The sequence below is a fragment of the Mauremys reevesii genome, linkage group 2 (genome assembly GCF_016161935.1).
Source record: "Mauremys reevesii isolate NIE-2019 linkage group 2, ASM1616193v1, whole genome shotgun sequence".
NCBI classification, from domain to species: domain Eukaryota; kingdom Metazoa; phylum Chordata; order Testudines; family Geoemydidae; genus Mauremys; species Mauremys reevesii.
In genome coordinates, this window is record NC_052624.1 from 199404630 (window position 1) to 199424445 (window position 19816).

General features: G+C 41.2%; 1 protein-coding gene across 8 annotated transcripts in view; it reads left to right on the forward strand.

Annotated features, from left to right (window-relative positions):
* Positions 1 to 19816, forward strand: part of PIEZO2 (piezo type mechanosensitive ion channel component 2) — a 443406-nt gene that overhangs the window by 389193 nt on the left and 34397 nt on the right. For 6 of the 8 annotated variants that reach the window (XM_039525707.1, XM_039525709.1, XM_039525708.1 and 3 more), the window contains 5 exons: positions 421 to 532; positions 3099 to 3164; positions 7565 to 7731; positions 9167 to 9342; positions 17799 to 17966. In XM_039525707.1, coding sequence (XP_039381641.1) covers positions 421 to 532; positions 3099 to 3164; positions 7565 to 7731; positions 9167 to 9342; positions 17799 to 17966 — 689 coding nt within the window. The remainder of the gene's footprint in view (positions 1 to 420; positions 533 to 3098; positions 3165 to 7564; positions 7732 to 9166; positions 9343 to 17798; positions 17967 to 19816) is intronic. The other 2 variants (XM_039525714.1, XM_039525715.1) reach the window with 1 other exon arrangement.

The following is a 19816-nucleotide window of genomic DNA, read 5'->3' on the forward strand; positions in this document are numbered from 1 at the left end:
ACTAGCATTGAAATATTAATAGCAATTTTTGACGTTTTAGATTATTGGTGTTAAAGTTTCCATTTCATTGCACCTTACTTGTAATGCTGATAAAGTAGAAATATAAATTCGAAAGATTTGGGGGAAATGAGCCATATGTAAACCACTGTGTTAATTCCCAAATTTAATTCCCAGAACATTATTTTTTGGAGGTTCTTATGAAACTTGGTTCACCCACAAGCATTTTCACATTTGGTTTCATGTTAGCAAAAACAGTTCAAGAAAACTCAGCAGATCTGCAGGGAAGGTGTTTGGATTGGGATTCAAAATGTTTGCTCACCCCTGTGTTTACCCTAAATATGTATTCCTGTGTGTGGTCTACTTTACTGTTTACTTTGAAAACATGAAGAACCTGGAAATAAATGAGTTTGTTTCCTCCAGTTTGTGTATCAGGCCTGGATTACTGATCCTAAAACTGCACTTCGACAGAGGCGCAAAGAGAAGAAAAAGTTTGGGAAGGAAGACAAGCGAAGGCGAAAAGGATCTGGGGATGGTGTGTATGATTTTGGATGGTCTTCAGAAGTCCCCTTTAAACAAACTAAGGCCTGGTCTACACTGGGGGGGATCGATCTAAGATACGCAACTTCAGCTACGAGAATAGCGTAGCTGAAGTTGACATATCTTAGATCGATTTAGAATCACGTACTTGGCGTGCTCGCGGCACGGGATTGACGGCCACCGCTCTCCTGTCGACTTTGCTTCCGCCTCTCACCGAGCTGGAGTTCAGCAATCGACAGGACAGCAATCGGGGATTGATTTATCATGTCTACACTACACGTGATAAATCGATCCCCGATAGATCGATCGCTACCCGCCGATCCGGCGGATAGTATAGACTTACCCAAAGAAGCAAAACCTCATTCTTCTTTCAATCCCTGGTGTGGCAAGCAACCATACCATCACAGAATGCGCACAGTTCTGCCAGGGGAATAGGAAGAGTGCTTTGTGCTTCCAGAGAAGTTTCTAGTGGTTGGTCAGTGAGAATATATGACCTGAACTGAGTTTACCTTGGGTCTTTACCTGGAAGACACTGTATACTGTGCTGACCTGTTACAAAGGATAGCCACAGTGGAGGTCCATTCATGTGTCTTGTCAGAACACAGTGATACAAATTAGAAGAGATTACAGGGGAAAGGGGAAGTGTGACTGCCAGGGAGCTGTAAGATTAAAGACTCAGTTTCAGATTCAGAGAACTGGTAGGCAAGGCCCCATGGGAAGAAAATCTAAGGGAAAAGGAGTTCAGGAGAGCTGACAGTTTCTCAAGGAAGCAGTATTAAAGGCACAACTGCAAACTATCCTAATGCGAATAAAAGACAGGAAGACTAGTAAGAGGCCAATATGCCTGTATCAGGAGCTCAAAAAGAGATTCTACAAAAAGTGGAAACATGGACTAAGGAGGGAGTTCAAAAGAACAACACAAGCATGTAGGGACAAAATCAGAAAGGCTAAAGCACAAAATGAGTTACACCTAGCAAAGGATATAAAAGACAATGAGAAGAGACTCTACAAATACATTAGGACCAAAAGAAAGATGAAGGAAAATATATGTCTTCTACTTAGTGGGGAAGGAGAGCTAATAACTGATTACATCAGGAGCACTGATGTGTTTTAAAGCCTGATTTGCTTCAGTCTTCACTAAAAAGATTAATCGTGACCAGACATTTAACATGTGCCAGCAAGGAGGAAGGAACACAAGCCTAAATAGGGAAAGAACAGGTTAAAAAATATTTATATATCTTAGATGTATTCCAATCAGCAGGACCTGATGAAATTCATCCTAGAATACTTAAAGAGCTAGCTGAAACAATTATATTTGAGTATTCATGGAGGATGGATGAGGTCCCAGAGGACTGGAGAAGGACATACACAGTGCCTATCTTTAAAAGAGGGAACAAAGAGGACCCAGGGAATTATAGATCAATCAGCCTAACTTTGATACCTGGAAAGATACTGGAACAAATTATTAAACAAGTAATTTGTAAGCACCTAGAGGATAATAAGATTTTAAGGAATAGCCAGCATGGATCTCTCAAAAACAAATCATGTAAGGCCAACCTAATTTCCTTCTTTGACAGGGTTACTGGCCTAGTGGATAGTTGGGAAGCAGTAAATGTGATATATCTTGATTTTAATAAGGCTTTTATTAGGCAGCATTTGGCAGGCAGCAAAGAAAAAACATTCAAATTTAACATTCTTTTCTTAGCATCACAAAACTGGTTATGTACTCTGGAATGTTTAGTTTGTAAATGATTTGCAACTCTTGAGGTTTTTCTGCATTTAAAAAAACAGAAATACTCATCAGAAGTATTTTTGCCAATGTGTATTTGAAAGAAACATTCATCCTGAAGCAGTTACATTAAAAGTCCCTCTATCTGGTACTTATTTAATTCTCTTCTGTCACTCAAGCTACAACAGCTATGTTAATATGTCAGATACTATTGGATCACTTCTTTGACCCACTTAGTCATGTCTGTGATTTTTTTCTAATGGCAAATATCTGGACTATAACGACAGTTACGCTTAAATAAAACAGCACATGCTAGATTCAAAACAATCCTTCTGCTTTGTTTCAGCTAATCGGGTCCATCATCATGCTGTTGTCAATTCATTTATTCTCAATCAGCATGACAGTATTAGAGTTCAATGAGTTAAATCAAAAGTAGGTTTAAAAGGGTATGCTAGCATATTAAAGTTTCGAGAGGAATAACAAACAAACTTTTAAGGCTAGATCTTCAGCAGCTGTAAATAGGCATAACTCGGTTGAAATCTATGTGACTGCATTGATTTACGCCAGCTAAGGATCTGGCTTTTAAGGTAATTGATAAACAAAATGTCCTTACAAAAAATAAAACCGTGTCATTCATGGACCAACTCCAACGATGTTGTTAGAATGTTTTCTCCCACTTGGATCCTGTGAGATCTGGACAAACCTGTTCTGCTAAGACTGGATGGATCCAAGTACTTTTTAAACCATGAAATCTCTCTTCAATTCTAGTGGGGTTCACATGTTAACTTCTGTTTGAAAGGCTTTACTCATTGCTTATATTTTAATTTGGCAGGAGCTACTGATGTAGAACATGAAGAGAGAGAAGATGAACCTGTCAAAAAGAAATCAGATGGGCCAGGTATGCAGGCAGAAGGAAGGCTGCACTAGTATTGCATTGTAATTGTGTTTGCGGGAATAAATGCCGTTACCATGTGGTCAATATGTAAGTAACCCAAGGGCAACATACAAGCAACATGATTCTCTCCAGCTTTCATCTGTTTAGTCAGAATCACAACTGACTCTAGTCTAACCAAATACAGACATATTCATTCGTGAAATCACAGAGGAAGAGGTAATGACCTACTAAATCATCCAGACCACTTCCCTGACAGTACAGAAGTGTTCTCACTTTCAGATGTTTTATCCAGTAGTTTTAAAAATCCCAAGGAAAAGGTCTTTCACAATAGAAGCAAATACTTCAAGCTCTTCCTCAATGTATGTACACAAACAGACATCAACATTTGCGTAGTCTTCTGGCCAGTGGATGTATATGTATTATACATCTGTGTACTGTATTACGCCTATCTTAGGATCCAGTCCTGTTTCCATTCAAGTCAGTGCCAAAACTTCTGTTGACTTTTATTGTGCAGGATCTGGCCTTCAAATTTTAAGGCCAGTAGAGTCAGGACCCTATATTTATTATGTATTGTGCACTGCTGAGCACCCTGTTCTGGCTCAGTTAGGGACCAGTATTGCAAGAAGTTGACTGTCTCCTGCAAGGTAATGAATGCCCTTAAATCCCATCGGTTCTAACTTCCAGTGGAACTTGAAAGTGCTCAGCACCTCACAAGAGGCAGCCAAAAACTTGGCCAATAACAATAAGCTGGCAAGGGGTTTCTCCAACTTAAGAAATTAGTACAGCTATGCCACATCCTAAAACTAACAATGTGGGTCAGATCCTCAGGACTGACTCTTTGGCTTCAGGTGGTATGAATAGAAGGATGGTGGCATCCTCTTCAGTCTAGCCTTGACCAGTTCTCACCTGCTGCAGTGTGACCTTCTCTTCTAGAGCTATTTATCTCCTGTATTTATAATGGAAAGGGCACTCTACTCTCCAGCAAAACTTGTGCTGCAGAGTGAATCATAAGATAGCAAAGGTCAGAATCATGAGATACCTTGTCCCTTTCCCACAAGATAAGCACTTCTCAAAAGAAGAAAAGGTTCTTACTTTCTTCCAGCTTTTACTATCTCATGGCATAGCTTGGTCAACTAACATACTGAGATGAATGTCAGTGAATGTGGATGGTCTTTTGAGGGTTGAGGAAAGGGAAATATGATGCTAATTGGATTATTATTGGGTTTGATTGGAGCAAGCATGTAGCATCTTTCATATTTGATTTTAACTGTTTCACCCATCGCCTAGATAAAACTCATTGAAGAAAGTGTTACCAAAACTGGAGGGAAAAATGATTAGAAAGGATTATTCTAGTTAACAACTTTGGACCAAATTGCTAGGCACCTGCTACTCCCATTAAAGTCAATGGGGGCAGCAGGTTTTCATTCTTTCTCAGTATTTGACCCTTCAAGTATAATAGTCTCTCAAGAAAATAAATCTTTCCCTTTCTGAAGATGTTTACATGTGATTGATCCCCAAAAGATGGTTTTTAAAAAGTGACAGAGAACAGAACAGCCACAGACTCATTAAAAATGTATACTACGTCACCTCCAATCCTGAGAGAAAAATGACCTTCTAGATTAGATTGGAAGTCACTGACAAAGCATCTCAGTGAGACCACAGGATACTTATAATAGCTGAATAGTAAAATAGACTTCTTGTTTGTAAGTAAGCGGAGACTGTCCCACAATTAATCTCAATAGTGCAGATGGTACCCCATCAATTGTGAGGGCATGTTTCAACACAATATATACTGTCTGCATACATGCTCTGTGTGTGTATGCAAGAGAGAGAGAATCACATTTTCTTTTAAACTGTGCATGAGTACATCTGAAGTCATAGGCACCATCTTTGAGTTGCCAGGGGCCCTGCCCCCACTCCACCCCAGGCCCTGCCCCCACCCCACCTCTTCCCCCAAACCTCCACCCCTGCAGAAGGTGCTGTGGGGGGGAGGTGGAGGAGCTGATTGGGGGGGCTGCCAGTGGGTGCTGAGCACCCACTATTTTTTTCCAACCCTGGAGCACCCATGGGGTCGGCATCTATGTCTGAAGTTTTAAAAACATTGCAGTGCTCATCAGAAACAAAAATTAAACTTTACCTTTAACTTATAGTGCAGAGGTCAGCAACCTTTCAGAAGTGGTGCGCCGAGTCTTCATTTATTCACTCTAATTTAAGGTTTCACGTGCCAGTCACACATTTTAACGTTTTTAGAAGGTCTCTCTCTATAAGTCTCTATATTATTTAACTAAACTATTGTCGTATGTAAAGTAAACAAGGTTTTCCCTGCAGGAGTCAGGGCAGAGGGCTGGGGGCATGTGAGGGGGGGTGCAGGAGTCAGGGTATGGAGTGTGAGGGAGCTGGGTATGTGGGGGGTTCTGGAGTCAGGGCTGGGGTCGGAGGGGTGCAGGAGTCAGGGCAGGGGGCTGGGTGTGTGTGAGGGGGGTGCAGGGGTCAGGGAAGAGGGCTGGGGAGGTGGGGGTTCAGGGCTCAGGGCAGGGGGCTGGGGGTGTGGGCTGGAGTCATGGAGATGCTCCCAGCCCCGTGCCCTGAGCAACTCATGGCAGAGGGCTGGAGGGGGATATGCCCTGATTCCACCCTCCTTCCCCAAGGCCCCATCCCCGCCTCTTCTCTGGAGCAGTGAGCACACTGCGGTTCTGCTCCGCTTCTCCCCCTCCCTCTCCAGGGCCATCAGCTATTCGGCCACAGGGAAGGAGAGGAGGAGGGGCAGGAACCCAGCACGCTGGGGGAGGAGAGAGCTTGGCTGCCGGTGGAGGCTGCCCTGCAGCAGCAGCCAGCAGGACCAAACTTCTGCCCCCTGCCCCTGCAGGAGAGAGCAGTACATATTACTTTGTTAATGTGCGACTTTTGCGTGCCTTTTTGCACTCATGCCCCAAAGTGCTGAACAAGATAGTCTGATGACATTGGTTACTGACACTGTTAAAAACCTTCTCAACAGCATAGCTATAATGCTGACATAGGTCCATTTCTGTAATACATACTGTAAACATTTTAGCTGCATATTGCAGATTCTTCCACTAGGTCAGCATTAGATACATATATCTGGTTCTTTCAGATCTGGAAACCTCAACATAGGGCTAGATTTTGGTTTGGAAAGAGGATTTCAGCACTTCTGTGCCGCACATAAAGCACTGTCAAACTATGAGAGGGCGGGATGAAGATGAGTTGCAAATAGTGGCGTCATTCTATAAACCCCAAAATACCCAGAGGAGCACCTGTTCATATGAGAAGTAACACTGATAGTGCCAACAGCACTATTCAAGTCAGAAAGTACTCCTCAATCCAAGTTTGCTGAATTGAAACCATAAAAAGAAATCCAGCTAAAACAACTGTTGTGTGTTTAGATGCAGTGGTTGTTAAACAATGCTCCTTGCAACATTTACCTCTTATTGTGGAAAAGGAATATATATGTAAGATCTCAGCTAGCGAAGCGACTTGAGAGTAGAAGTCAACTGACTACACAGTGCAGAATATGTGAGAGAGGGCTCATAAAATGAGGCCGTGTAGCCCAGATACAAGAGTAATAACTGTAGGCAGATCAAAGATATCAGCTCAGGCTAGCACGGTCCAGGCATGAGAACTGGCTAGGAGAAATTCCACTGGACAGAAGAAACTGAATGTGCCTAATGGTTGCATAAAGTGCCCAGTTCTACAAGGTGCTGAGTGCCCACAACTTCCGTTGAGCTGCTGGAACTGAGACTGTCTGCACCTCTGAGGAGATCCTTAACACTTAGGGCTTTACCCCACAAAACTCTTCCATACTTGAGGAGTTCCTCTGAAGCTGGTGACGATTACTTACAGGACTAGCAGGATCAACCTTTTAGAGGGGAAAAAGGCATTCCAAGATTACAAACACTACTCAGACTGACAGTCCATGTCTACACAGGAACACTCAGGAAACTTGAGACAAATTGACTAAAGGTGTGAAGTCAATGCACATAAACTTAAGTGTGTTAAACCCCCAGGATTGAGTTACAGCAAATTAAGGCCATTTTACTCCTGAATGAGAGCAGCCACATTGAGAGGATTGTGGGGTAGGTGGGGGTATTAATACGTATAAATTTACACACATTGACTTCACACCTTTAGTTGATTCACTTTATGTTTCCTGAGTGTTCATGGGTACTCATGGCCATAGAAAGGTAGGAAAATAGCCCCAACAAATCAGATGGCTTTCAGCCATTTCCAAACATTCCTGTTGCTGATAGAGAAAGGTCTTGCAGCTTGGATTATTATATTCAATAAAGTAAAAATTGAACAAGCTCTTGTGAAATGTCTGAACAGGATCATCATGTGAATAAAATAAGTTTATGTTCATTAACTCTATCACTTATTCCCTCTCTCAGATAATATCATCAAAAGAATATTTAATATTTTGAAGTTCACCTGGGTCCTTTTCCTGGCAACACTAGATAGTTTTACAGCTTGGCTCAATTCCATTTCAAGAGAGCACATTGATATCTCTACTGTGCTGAGAATTGAGAGATGTATGCTGACCAGGGAAATTAAAAAGGTAACATGTATTGTGCTTTACTTTTGCTCGTACCATTTGCATTGCAGTGATAAATTAGAGATTTCTCTTTTCAACTTAATATGAGGCAGTGTACTAGAGATGGAAATTTGTAAAAGTCTCACTTACGCAGATTTTAGAAATAGTGTGACTTCTGTAATCCTCTATTGGATTCTGTTTCAAAAAAACAAAGACAGATAAATCTCGAGAACTGTGGCTCTGAGCATATGTGCTGGAACTAGGCGTGTTGTAGCACCCCTTGCCTTGATGTGGTTTCCATCACATGCAGGGTTTACAGTTTGGTTCAATGGCTCTCAGCACCCCCACTATAAAAATAGTTCCAGCACTCTGTCTCTGAGCCCAAAGCAGCTGATTGGAAAAACAAATGTGCTCAGGGATTTAATTCTGAAACTCCCATTGAGGAGAGGGATTTATAGTAGACATTCAGAAATCACATTTAGGAAAGAGGAAGGCATAGCATTGTTCATAACTGCTCAAGAATTTGGCTCAATCTGGATCTGCTCAGACTCCTAGAAATGCAGCTCACACTGGGCATGTGTGGCTTATCATATAAATTAATATAGTCACTCCAGTATGTACATTTAAAACATAGAGTGCTTTAGCTTTCATAGACATTCTTCTTTATTATGGTCCTACAAAAAAGCTATAATGCTGAATGCATGCCTTTATAAATATTTAAAAGGCAAAGGGTCATAATGTCACAGACACTTGATTATAATTTCACTGCAGAAACAGTGGGTAAATATTATAAAAAAAAATTATTTTTTCCCAAAACTTTTGGTTAAAATGTGTTTCTTTTTTGTCAAGATTTTTAATTTAGAAAGTTTTGAATCAAATTTAATTAGAGAGAGAGAGAGAACTGAAATTCAAACAAGTAATACTAGCAAAGGGACAGACCAACATATTTTCATGTAATTTATGATTTGATCACTTTACTGAACTAAGGAAGTCTGTGCATAAAGTCTCCATAAAACTCAGAAAAATGACTATGCAAAATAGCAAACTTCTTACTCAATGCATGTTCCAAAGTCAATACAGCTATTGGTGGAGTGAGCTGGATACTGTTTGGCCTTAGGAAACATCAGTAAAGTTGTGATAGCCAGAAAGAACTCTGCTTGGTGCCTGTGCTCAGGGATGTGCTTACAGTAATGAAACCATCTTTTTGTTGACAAATTTGACCGGGAAGTCATTGAGAGAATAGATAGTGACTCCTCTTTCTACAGGGAAAGTTTTATGAACACATTTACACTTTTGTAAATGAGATCGTAATCTGACTCTGACTGAAATAGGCTTGAGGAAATTAGGACTTTTGCCAGTTTGTTCTTTGCAAAGACTCATTTCATGCAGCCAAATGACTGAAGAAACCAAAATCTCACACAACACAAATGCCTTACTATAGCTCTTCTCTCTTTCTCAGGGGAATGTTCCAACTCGTGAGAGCATCCATATGTATTACCAGAACCATATGATGAAGCTTTCTAAGGAATCAGGACTGGACACAATTGATGAAAATCCTGGTCAAGATTCTAGTTTACAGGCATCTGAGAGGATGGATAGTTTAGATTCAGCTGCTTCTCATGACAGTATTTCCAGGTATTTTGTTGTAAAAACAAAGCACTTGTTTTTGAATAGATAGAAAAATCACATGATAGAAATTATGTTAAGAAATTGTTGCATAATGTTAGACTTCACATCTGAAGCTGAAGAACCCTTTGATTTATCAGATTTATCAGTCACTGTACAGTAGATAAAAGATGATCGGATTGACAAACCCATGTGTTTCCTTCTGTACAAAAGTGCACAAACGGAACGAATTAATTCTTATTCTCCCAACTCGCCCACCAAACCCCCCCTCCACCTGTCCACAGGACCTGGCTGGAGTGCAAAGTAGGCAGGGAGCATGGAGCAGAGCCCCAAAAGGTAGACAAAGCCAGGAATCTGAAGGGATCCTGGTCCCTAATCTCATTGGTACTGGGCAGTTGCATGGATGATTCCTGTCTACACTCTGCAGAAGGAGCAATTGCCATGCTGTCATTGGCTCAGTGCTCTCAATTATAGTCACCCTGCAGAAAGGAGTCACCGAATGCCGCTCATGCTAGTGCTACCTCAAGCACCATTTTCTCCATTTGTCTGCAGTTTTGAAGGAGGTTTGGGGACATACTCTTTAGTGCAGTTCCCTCTTACTCTTAACATAGTCCTTTTCCTGCACAGCCAAGGGGCTGCATGGATATTTTGCAGGGGCAACACGGTCACCAAGCTGTGGGAGGAACATCTGGCTGAACTAATTTTCCTCTGCATGTCAATACCAAATAACAAGCTTCTAGAGGGTTTTTGGACTATCTTACAGAGATTAATACACTGAAGACAGTCTCGTTGTATTTCACTTTGATTGTGAGAATAGGCACCGAATGAAGGAATTCCATCATTTATTACCAATGTTTTGTTCTGGATGGTTAAATTCTGGTCTCCTGCACATAGCCTGAGTAAAAGGTCTTTGTTCTGGGAAACTACATGGGTTTGAGGGAATATAATTTTCCCTCACAAGGCAATGGCAGGACACAGAGCCCTAGAAATGCCTCCCTACTGCTTTCTTCCATTCCTCTTGGAATGGTCCACTAGAGAAGTGCAGTTTGTGGGCCCATGTCTGTGTCCCCACCATTTACCTGACCAACCCATACTCCTGAGGGAATTCTGCACCCCCAAAAAATAAAAATTATGTGCCCAATATTTTAAAATTCTACAAATTTTATTTGTCAATAATTAAATGTGGCTCCAGCATGGCAGTGAGGAGCACAGGCCACTGGCTGCATTGAGGTGGGAGATCACCTTGGAGCTCCCACCTTCCCCAGTACAGACACTCAGCAGTGAGGCTGCACCTGACCCTGATACAGTGCAGGGGCTGGGCCTGCCCCTGCCCCAGAAACATCCTGGGGCCCTGCCTCTCTGTGCCAGGTGCACCAGGTGTGGTGGGCAGGCTCAGCTCAGCAGAATCCAAGTGTGTGGGGGATCAAGGTGTGGGTGAGAGGTTTCTGGGTGAGGTAGTCTGGGTGCGAGCAGCTCAGTGGGAGATCTGGATGCACCGAGGCTCGTTGTGGGGTTCTGGGTGCAGGGGCAATGGGATTCTGCAGGGTGAAGGTGGTTGGGGCTCAGCAGGGGCTTCTGGGTCTGATGAATGGGGATTGGCAGTGCAGTCGGAGGGGGCTTGGTGGAGGGCTCCGGGTGCTGTGGGAGTGGGGCTTGATGAGGCGGAGGTCCAGGTGCAGCTGGTTGGGGATCAGTGGGGTGGGGGTCTGGGTGTGGGGGGCTCATCATAGGGATCCAGGTGTATGGGGCTAGGGCTTGTAAGGTGAGAGTTCGATGGGCTTGCTTAACAGGGGAGCCCTAGCTGCTGCCGAGGGGATGCCACATACTGGGCTCCCACTTCCACCTGCGATTCCCCTATTCCCTTTTCTTCTTCATCTCATCCCCATGCCCCATCTCCCTCCCCTCACTTCCACATTCCCTCCCCCTGCCCTATTTCACCCCCTTCCTTCCCCACTGCCTCTTCCCTCCCACCCCTCATCCTCCCTTCCCTCATTTCCCCGATCCCCCCTTATGCAGCCCCACTGCAGGCACTCACTGTTGCACAGAAAACAGGAAGCTCCCAGCACACAGAAGAGGAGCACGACTGGCACTTGGATCCAGGAGGCGGCATTCAGCTGCAGAGTCAGCAGAGCCCAGATGCAGCCTCCTTCAGCTGGGCAGCTCTGCGCTTACAGAAATGGGGCAGTGGCACATAACCCCATGTGTCCTCCCCATGCCTCACCTCTGTTTGGAGGGGGAAATCCCCACCCCCAAAAAAATTCTGTGGGGGAGGAGGCATTTTCTGTGGGCACACAGTCATGTAGAATCCCCCCAGGAGTAAAAACCCACCTACCCTTTCCACACTTCCCTGGAGAGAGATGCTGCAGAGTTCAGTGCCAAAGCCTTAGCACATCCTTGCTGTTTCGCACATGCACAGACTCTCACTCATCCACTTCCCCGTGATACAAGAACATCCTGTTTTCTCTGTGTCCAATGCGTTTATGACCTTTGAGAGCCTGCAGAAGTTGTTCTACAGTGTCAGAAGGGAAGGGGGGGAGACCTCTTATAATCTGATAGTTGCTTTCTGCAGTTTCTTCTTCTCTGAAGCGTGGCAGTAGCCTCTCACACTTGATACTCCCCTGCAAACTCAGTTGCTTGTATGTACAGTAACTCTGCTCAGCTTTTACTAATGACATATGGTCAGAGGGTAACAGGCTAAAAATAGTGGAGGGCTTGTCTTCGTTTCAGAGTTTATTCACAAGTAAGTGTAACTGAATGTCTGAACGCTTATCTGAAATAAAAACATGTAAGCAATGTGCATAAACAAAATACCCACAAAATTACCCAGCATTTCCACAGGCTGAAAAAAAAACCCACCAGGATCAATGCTGGCACTCATAAGACATTCAATAGTTTACTGCAGTTTAACCATCAAAATTCTTTATTTCCTGGAGTAATAAAGCTAGCACACATTTCCTCATGGCTAACTACCAGGAGAAATAGCACCTGCATGTGTTGTCTGAAAATTCATTGGGGTCAGACTGTATAGGAAAAACATCATTCAGCCAAATTCTGCTTTCACCTGAATGCAAGACCCATTGACTTCACTTTGAGTCTCACATGGATATCTGAGTGGTAGAATTTGGCTCTCAGGATTCATCTGCTCATGTAAAGAGAGTACTTATAGGTACAAAACCATTTTCATTAAATAATATTTCAGTCACGTTACCCAATATATACTGTACTGGTGTACAGTAGATATTGAAATCAGCTGTTTAGCCGTGTGTAGTAGCAATATGGCAGTGCTGGTTGGAGTGCTGACAACAATGAAAGCCATATGTTGGGGAGGGTAATTTTGTTTTATAAAAGGAAGTCAGTTGCCAAACATAATTAAAAAAAAATGTAAATCTTGTAAATTCAATATTTGAATTCAGTCTCTGTAGTAAAATTGTATCCACTGTTGAGATCCAAGCAATTCTTGTTGGACTAACCGCTTTTCCTCCCGCTTTCCTCCCCCCTAGCCCCAGCCCCCGCTTTTGAGTGACACCTCACTTGCTCCTTTCAAACCTTTAGACTTTGATGGTGACGGTGAACCAAAGCTGGGCAAGAAGATAAATCATAATACCTATTTTAACAATTGTTGTATACCCACTAATATAATCTTTGAAAAAACTTTGTTTCCCCAAAATAAGATGTCACAAGGGCCCATTAACAAATGAACAACAGAAGTATTGTCACCATTGATTCTCTAATCACAAACTCTTTTCCTGGAAATAGATATTTACATGTTTGTGTATCAGTAGTGTTTGCAGAGTATGTGCATCTGCTGCATCACTAATGACCTCTAAATGGAGGAAGCAATAACCAGTCACTTAGATCTAATGATAGATCTTCTGTCTGTTTATAAAAGCATCCTTGCCTGTCTCTTTCTGGGATTATGAAGAGGTCTCATGAGCTGTTTTAGCAATGCAAAGTACTGCAGACCACAAGTGAGTGACATTTTGCATTGCCCAAACAACGATGAGAGAACTTTATCATCTCAAAAACCTCACTCAAAAGCTCATCAGATTTTGCACCAGTTCCTTTGCTATTTTTTTCCTTTGCTAAATATAGAGCTTGTCCTGTCAACAGCAAGATTACTTTTTAAAATATGCAAATGTTTCTTAATTGTAAGGCCAATTCTGTTCCAGTTGAAGTTAATGAATTGACATTATCAAGCGTCAGTTTGGGCTTTATACTTAACATTCTCTCATACACAGTTCTATTATTTTTGTGAAATCTACTGTTATACTCATATTATTTCCATATTAGCCAATAAACTCTCTTTCCTACTGGTATTTTTCACTTCCAGTGAATCTGATTCAAATATTAATTTTCAACCATTATATACCAATTCATTTCCAAGACTCAGAATGACTGAGATTAATCCCCGTTTCATCACTTGAAGACTAAGCAGTATCTGGATGCTCCGAGGGACAGTTTCCTCTATAATTAAGTTGTTGTTTTGGTCTTTAGTTTGTCCCAGTACAAAGTTTTCATTCCAGATAGTCAGTGGACCACATGTTTATGGATTTTATTTGGCATGTAAGTGGTTGGTCTAATAAGGTGCTTAGTGATGGGAAAAAATGGATGCTTATTTCAGAATTAAAATAATTTAAATCTTAACTCAGTTTATACTCAAGCAAATGTCCATTGAATTCTATAGGAGTCTGCTTGATTATTTTCTGAAAAAGCAAACTAGGCAGTTACACTTTAAAATATCACACACCAAAACATATGTCTGGCTTCTATAAAGGTCCTGTCAGTAAAATTATCATATTAATTATTTTTTTTAATTTTAAAGGAAAAATTCTTCTCTCTAATCAACAGTGGATCTGTCCTTTGTGGATCCCTATTGTATATTTGATGCTTTAGGCACTTTTGATGACACTGGACATCTTAAATGCAAAGTGAGGACATTGTAGACAGTGGAGTTTGGCGCACAAGAGATGAGAAGACAATTTTGCCCTCTTATAACTAGTTGGTTCCTGTGCCCTTCCAGAAAATATTTCAAGCCAGCATCATAATGAACTCATTGCCCTTTATTTCCAGTTAACTTATTAACTAAATATCTTATGAATTTTGGTAAAATGGCTGGGAGCTGATAAAGTCCAACATGTTGTCTTTTGTGAAATGTGGCCTAAGATTACAAAGGAATAGAGCAGGGGTGGCCAAACTGCAGCTCGCGAGCCACATGCGGCTCTTTTACTGTTAAAGTGTGGTTCGCAGAGCCCTCCACACACACACACACACACACACCCATTGTCCACCTCCCAGAGTTGGGGGGTGAGGAACTTGGGACCTCTGCCTTGCAGTGGGGTGGTGGGGTAGGGGCTTCTGCTCAGTGGGGAGCAGGGTCTCAGGGCTTCAAGAGGAGCGGGGATGAAGCCCCGAACCCCAGTAGGTGTGTCCCAGTGCTCGAACTTCTGAAGATTGTTGTATGCAGCTCAGAGAGTCAGTAGGTTTGGCCACCCCTGAAATAGAGGATAAAACTGTAGTGCCATTAAAGTCAAATGCAAAGCTCCAACTGACTTCTTCAGAGTCAGGATTTCACCTTTTAGATGTCAAAGCAAGAATCAAATCCAGAATGGCATCCAGCACCTAACGAGCTCTTGCAGCTTGCTTTGACTTTGATAGGAACGGTGTGATGCTCAGGAGCTCTCAACAAACCTTTTCTTCATCCTAGAGTCTCCCACAATTCTGTTTCCTTCCCCTCTGCAGTTCTGTAGGCAGCTCAGTGTTGTAACACAGCCTGTGCTGGCCACGCCCCGTTCTCCAGTTTGCCACCAGGCGACTTATTCCAAAGCTGTGTGAAAACTCCAAGAATGTTTTTAGTAACAATAACTTCAATTCCTATATACAGTGATTAACTGGCCCACCGATTGTAAGTATTAAAATTTGGTTAATAAGTCATCCAGGGAAGATAGAATTGTTGGAAATGCAGCTAGCAGAATGGGAAATTTCTTACCCAATCCTATCATTCAGAATAAAAATATCTATGCTAAATATATCCCCAGTTGTAGTGGATAGCTGATTAAGTTTATTTACACATACTTTGATTTGGGCTTTTAATGCACATTTCAGTTTAAAATACCTATTCTTTGAATGGTTTCAAAGAAGTTAATGCTTTTCAAAGTCTCTAGAGATGCCAATTTGAAAAGTGACCTGGAAGGATATGCCTAGATAAATGTATGTGCTGATTAGTGACTGAGTCAACACAAACTTTGCCAATTGTACATCGCAGTATGATCATATCCCCCTTAACAGCTTATTGGTGTTGTAGGCAGAGGCGGCTGTAGACATTTTGTTGCCCCAGGCACAGTGGCATGTCGCGAGGGGCGCTCTGCCAGTCGCCGGTCCCGCGGCTTCGGTGGACCTCCCGCAGGCATGCCTGCGGAGGGTCCGCTGGTCCCGCAGCTTCGGTGCTGGGGCCTGGAGCCGCCCCTGGTTGTAGGTTCCTACATATTGGGAAGCACGTTTACTGTGCTATGAGTATAAAATTGTGCCGCTTTCCAAACCTTGGAGGATTCTGATCAGCTGCTCAGTAGATGGAGATTTTCTTTCTGATCACTGAGCTGTTCTTTCCTTAAACATGTCTGTAATCAAAATCATTGCAATGACTAACTCAGGGCCTAATCTTGCACCTAATTAAATCAGTAGTTGTTTTGCCATTAACTTCAACGGGAGCCGGATCAAGTCCTCCAGGTGGGGAGCAGTTGAGGGAAACTGGAATACATTTTTTCAATGAAAATTTACCAGTGGAGGCACTCCTTATGGTATAAGAGTCAGCTTTTGTTCCTGGCTCAATAGCCTGAGTTACTTTGTTTCCCTTCCCTGTATCTCCCCACTGTTATTTACAAGACAACATGTCTACATGCACACACATATATGTTTAGAGAGGAACTCGTAACTTTACAAGGTAATAACTATATTGTGGGTAAACTAAACACCAAAGTGAAAAAAGGCAATGGGCCATATTTTCAAAAGTGCGTGATTTCAATGGTTGTTAGATGCCTAATTTGCTTTAGATGCTTTTGAAAATCCCACAAGGTGCTTATTGCCTAAATACCTTTACAAATCGGCCCCTAGGTGCTTACAGAAAAGAAACCCAGCTCCCCAAAAAGATGGTCAGATGGAGTTTGGATTTTAAAAGGACACTAAAATATCATTAAAAAGTACACAGTCTGCTGACAGCTCCCTATAATTCAATACCAAAAACCCCATTTAAAGAATTAGAGCTAGAGTGCCCTATAGATCCATGTATAGTGTGGACCTTCCAGGTGCTCAATCCTACACCCACTGAAGCCAATGGGAAAAGTCCCACTGACTTCAGTGATGCAGGATCAGATCCTAAGTGTGGATCACCCCTCATTGTTTAGGTGCTTTCTTTTCTCACTTATGAATCTTAGAGACCCAGAGAGGTGACTGCCTGGATTCAAACTCCAAATAGTTCCCTCGACTCAGTTCATGCACATCTGCATACTTCATTCACAATTACAGCAAAATACATTGCGGTTACCTACCATATGTCATTAATGTATTTGCTTCCTTCCCGTTGCTAATGTTTGTATTTACATTAGTGTTGTCTTTTTCATAACTCATCCACTTCTCATTTTATCCAATAGCATCCTGAATGTACAGTATACGCCTCTGTTGTCCCATTGTAGTGACAAGTGAAAGGAGATAAGGGTTTAACTGAAAATGTCCTTTCTTTGATATTGTGTGCTTTACAAATTTTGAAATAATGGGGGAAATATTTTTTTAAATGACTCAAAATAAATACCATTTTCTTAAAGTGATTATCAATGTCAATATAATATAATATAAGATACAAATATAATATTAGATACAAAATCAAAAGCAATGATAATTATACTTGGCATTCATCAAATAAGTACTAATTTGGCTCTTTTGTGCTGAAAGATGACTGGCTAGTATATGAAAGCTGTTTTTTCTATTAGTAGAATATGAGGGTTTTTTTAATTCTGAAAGCTCTTTTAGGAAATTGGCCTGCGCCCATATAAAAGAATTCCACAGAATCAATTTTTAATAAAATAGATATTGTACAGAGGAAATCAGCTTCCAAAATGTTTTAACTGAATTTTTGGAATTTCTATTCAAAGTAAACAAAAGTAAAAACTCTCACTTGTACAAAGTTGTTGTCTCTAGGCTGTATGGGAACTTTGAGACTATATTGATTCCCATAGCTATATACATAGCGGTTACATTTTATGATTAGTTATGGCTTCTATATTTTTCTAGTCACAAACCAGCTGTACATAAGAATTTGGTTTTGTGGTGACTCTAATCAGGTCCTTATCTTCTCTCTGATCCTTTTGTCTTTGTGTCTGTGTTTTCTGCATGGCGAGCACATTCATTTACTGAATTATGTATAAAGTAATGTCATTGGTATTTAACATTGTGTTTATAACTGTTTGCGCTGCTAGCTGCTACACTGAAGCAACCATGCTGTTCTCAAGGCAGTCAACCCTTGATGATTTAGATGGACCAGACACTGTTCCTAAAACAAGTGAGCGCGCTCGACCTAGGCTTCGTAAAATGTACAGCATGGATATGTCCTCCTCATCAGCTGACAGTGGCAGTATAGTGTCAAGGTGCTTAACTCATGCATGCTTTGTTCACTCATTTACCCTGGCCATTCTACATGTGGCATTGTATACGTGTGCAGATATGTGTGTTTAAAACAATTTGCATGCTTATTGGAAGCTTTATTCCCTTGATTATTGTGACCAGACAAGTACAAAAAAGTTATCATAAACCAGTTACTTATTTGTTATTTTACCTTTTTTTTAAGAAGTCCACTATTCTTTTATTCATTATAACTTGATCCTTAACTTTGACCTTTGACAGTTGGCTCCTGCATCCATATATAGGAACCTGAATAAAAAAGAGACTGATTTTCAAAGGTGCTGAACCCCCAGCAGCTCCCATTGACTTCAGTGGAATTTATGGGAGCTCAGCTCTTCAAATAATCAAGTATCTAAATATGGATTTAGAAATCCAATTTTAGGCACATAGCTATGAAAATTTTGGCCAGGGTCCTTTAATTTTTAGTTACTTTCATCATAGGAAAGAATGGTTAAATATAGTTTGAATTCTCTTCCACTGATTTACTGATTCTGAAGTTTTGGAATTAAGACGGGAAATTATTAAGAAAAGATAGCAAGCAATATAAATACTGAAAGAAAGAACATATTAGAGAATTGTTCCAGAGCTGTTCACTAAGTTTTGCAACTCAAGATTAAAACTGTCTACATTTTATATGGCTTCAGGATATAAAAGCAATGTTTCAAATATCACTTCAAAAATAAAATTGCATGGCATAGTAAATCATTCTACTTCCATATTGCACACTGTTTTAACAACTTCTGGGTGTTGGTTTATTTTGAAATTCAGCATTTTACATTCTCACTCATTAATCATCTTTAAAGGAATTATTACTATTAAGAATCATCAAAATGTACATTCAAGTGACAGCTACCATCAGTTTACTTCTGAAAACTCTCACTAGAAGTGAAAAGGTGACATAACATAGCTACAGTAAGTTTGAAAGTGGTTTCAAAGGAAAAGAGTATAGAAAGCTATTTTGAATTTTGGCAGGAGGTAGTATTGTCCACTGGCTTTTACAATAGCAAGTTTATTTTATATATATTTTGGGTAAAATCCTAGTGAAGTCAAAGGAAGCTTTACTATTATCAGCCAATATTTCAACCTCTGCCTCTTTGGCAAGCTGTAAAAGGATGTGATGCATGTAAAACCCATGTTGTTCTTTTTATTATCTGACTGTTGGAGCTGGGATGGGGGCTAACAGGAGAGGGACATATGGGAGCGAAGAAAGAGAGAAGAAACTAGGAATAAGGGAAGAGTGGGGCATAACCAAAAGAAGACAAAAAGCAAAGCAAGGACAGGAAAGTAGCTGAAGGGGGATAGCCAGATTCTCAGTTAAGTCAATGAGCTGCACCAATTTACACCAGCTGAGAAGCTGGTACAGAAAGACGCAAACACAGAGTGGTGGCGGGGGAAATGAAAAACACATCAAGCAGAGTAGAGGTTTGTCAAGCAAGGTGGAGAAGCAGAGAGATAAGTGAGCAGATAAGAGTGAGTAAGAACAATGTGAAAAGGGGGGAAATACACACACAAGAGGAAAGAGGTAGGTAAGCCGAAGAAGAAAAATGTAGAGTGATCTGAAGGTAAGATACCATAATATCCTGCTACTCAAACAGTTATTTACTCTGGATGGCTCTACTCCATGTTTGTAATTGGCCTATCCTTTCATATAGATATAGCATGAAACGTGAGGGGATGGATTCTGTGTGTCCAACTGAATTTTGCCTGCAAGCTGCAGTTTTGAAATGATAAAGCTATGATTGGTAGAAATGTTACCTTTACAATGAAGTATATACATTCCTATATTATACTGTAGCATCATGCAGCTCACTTGAAA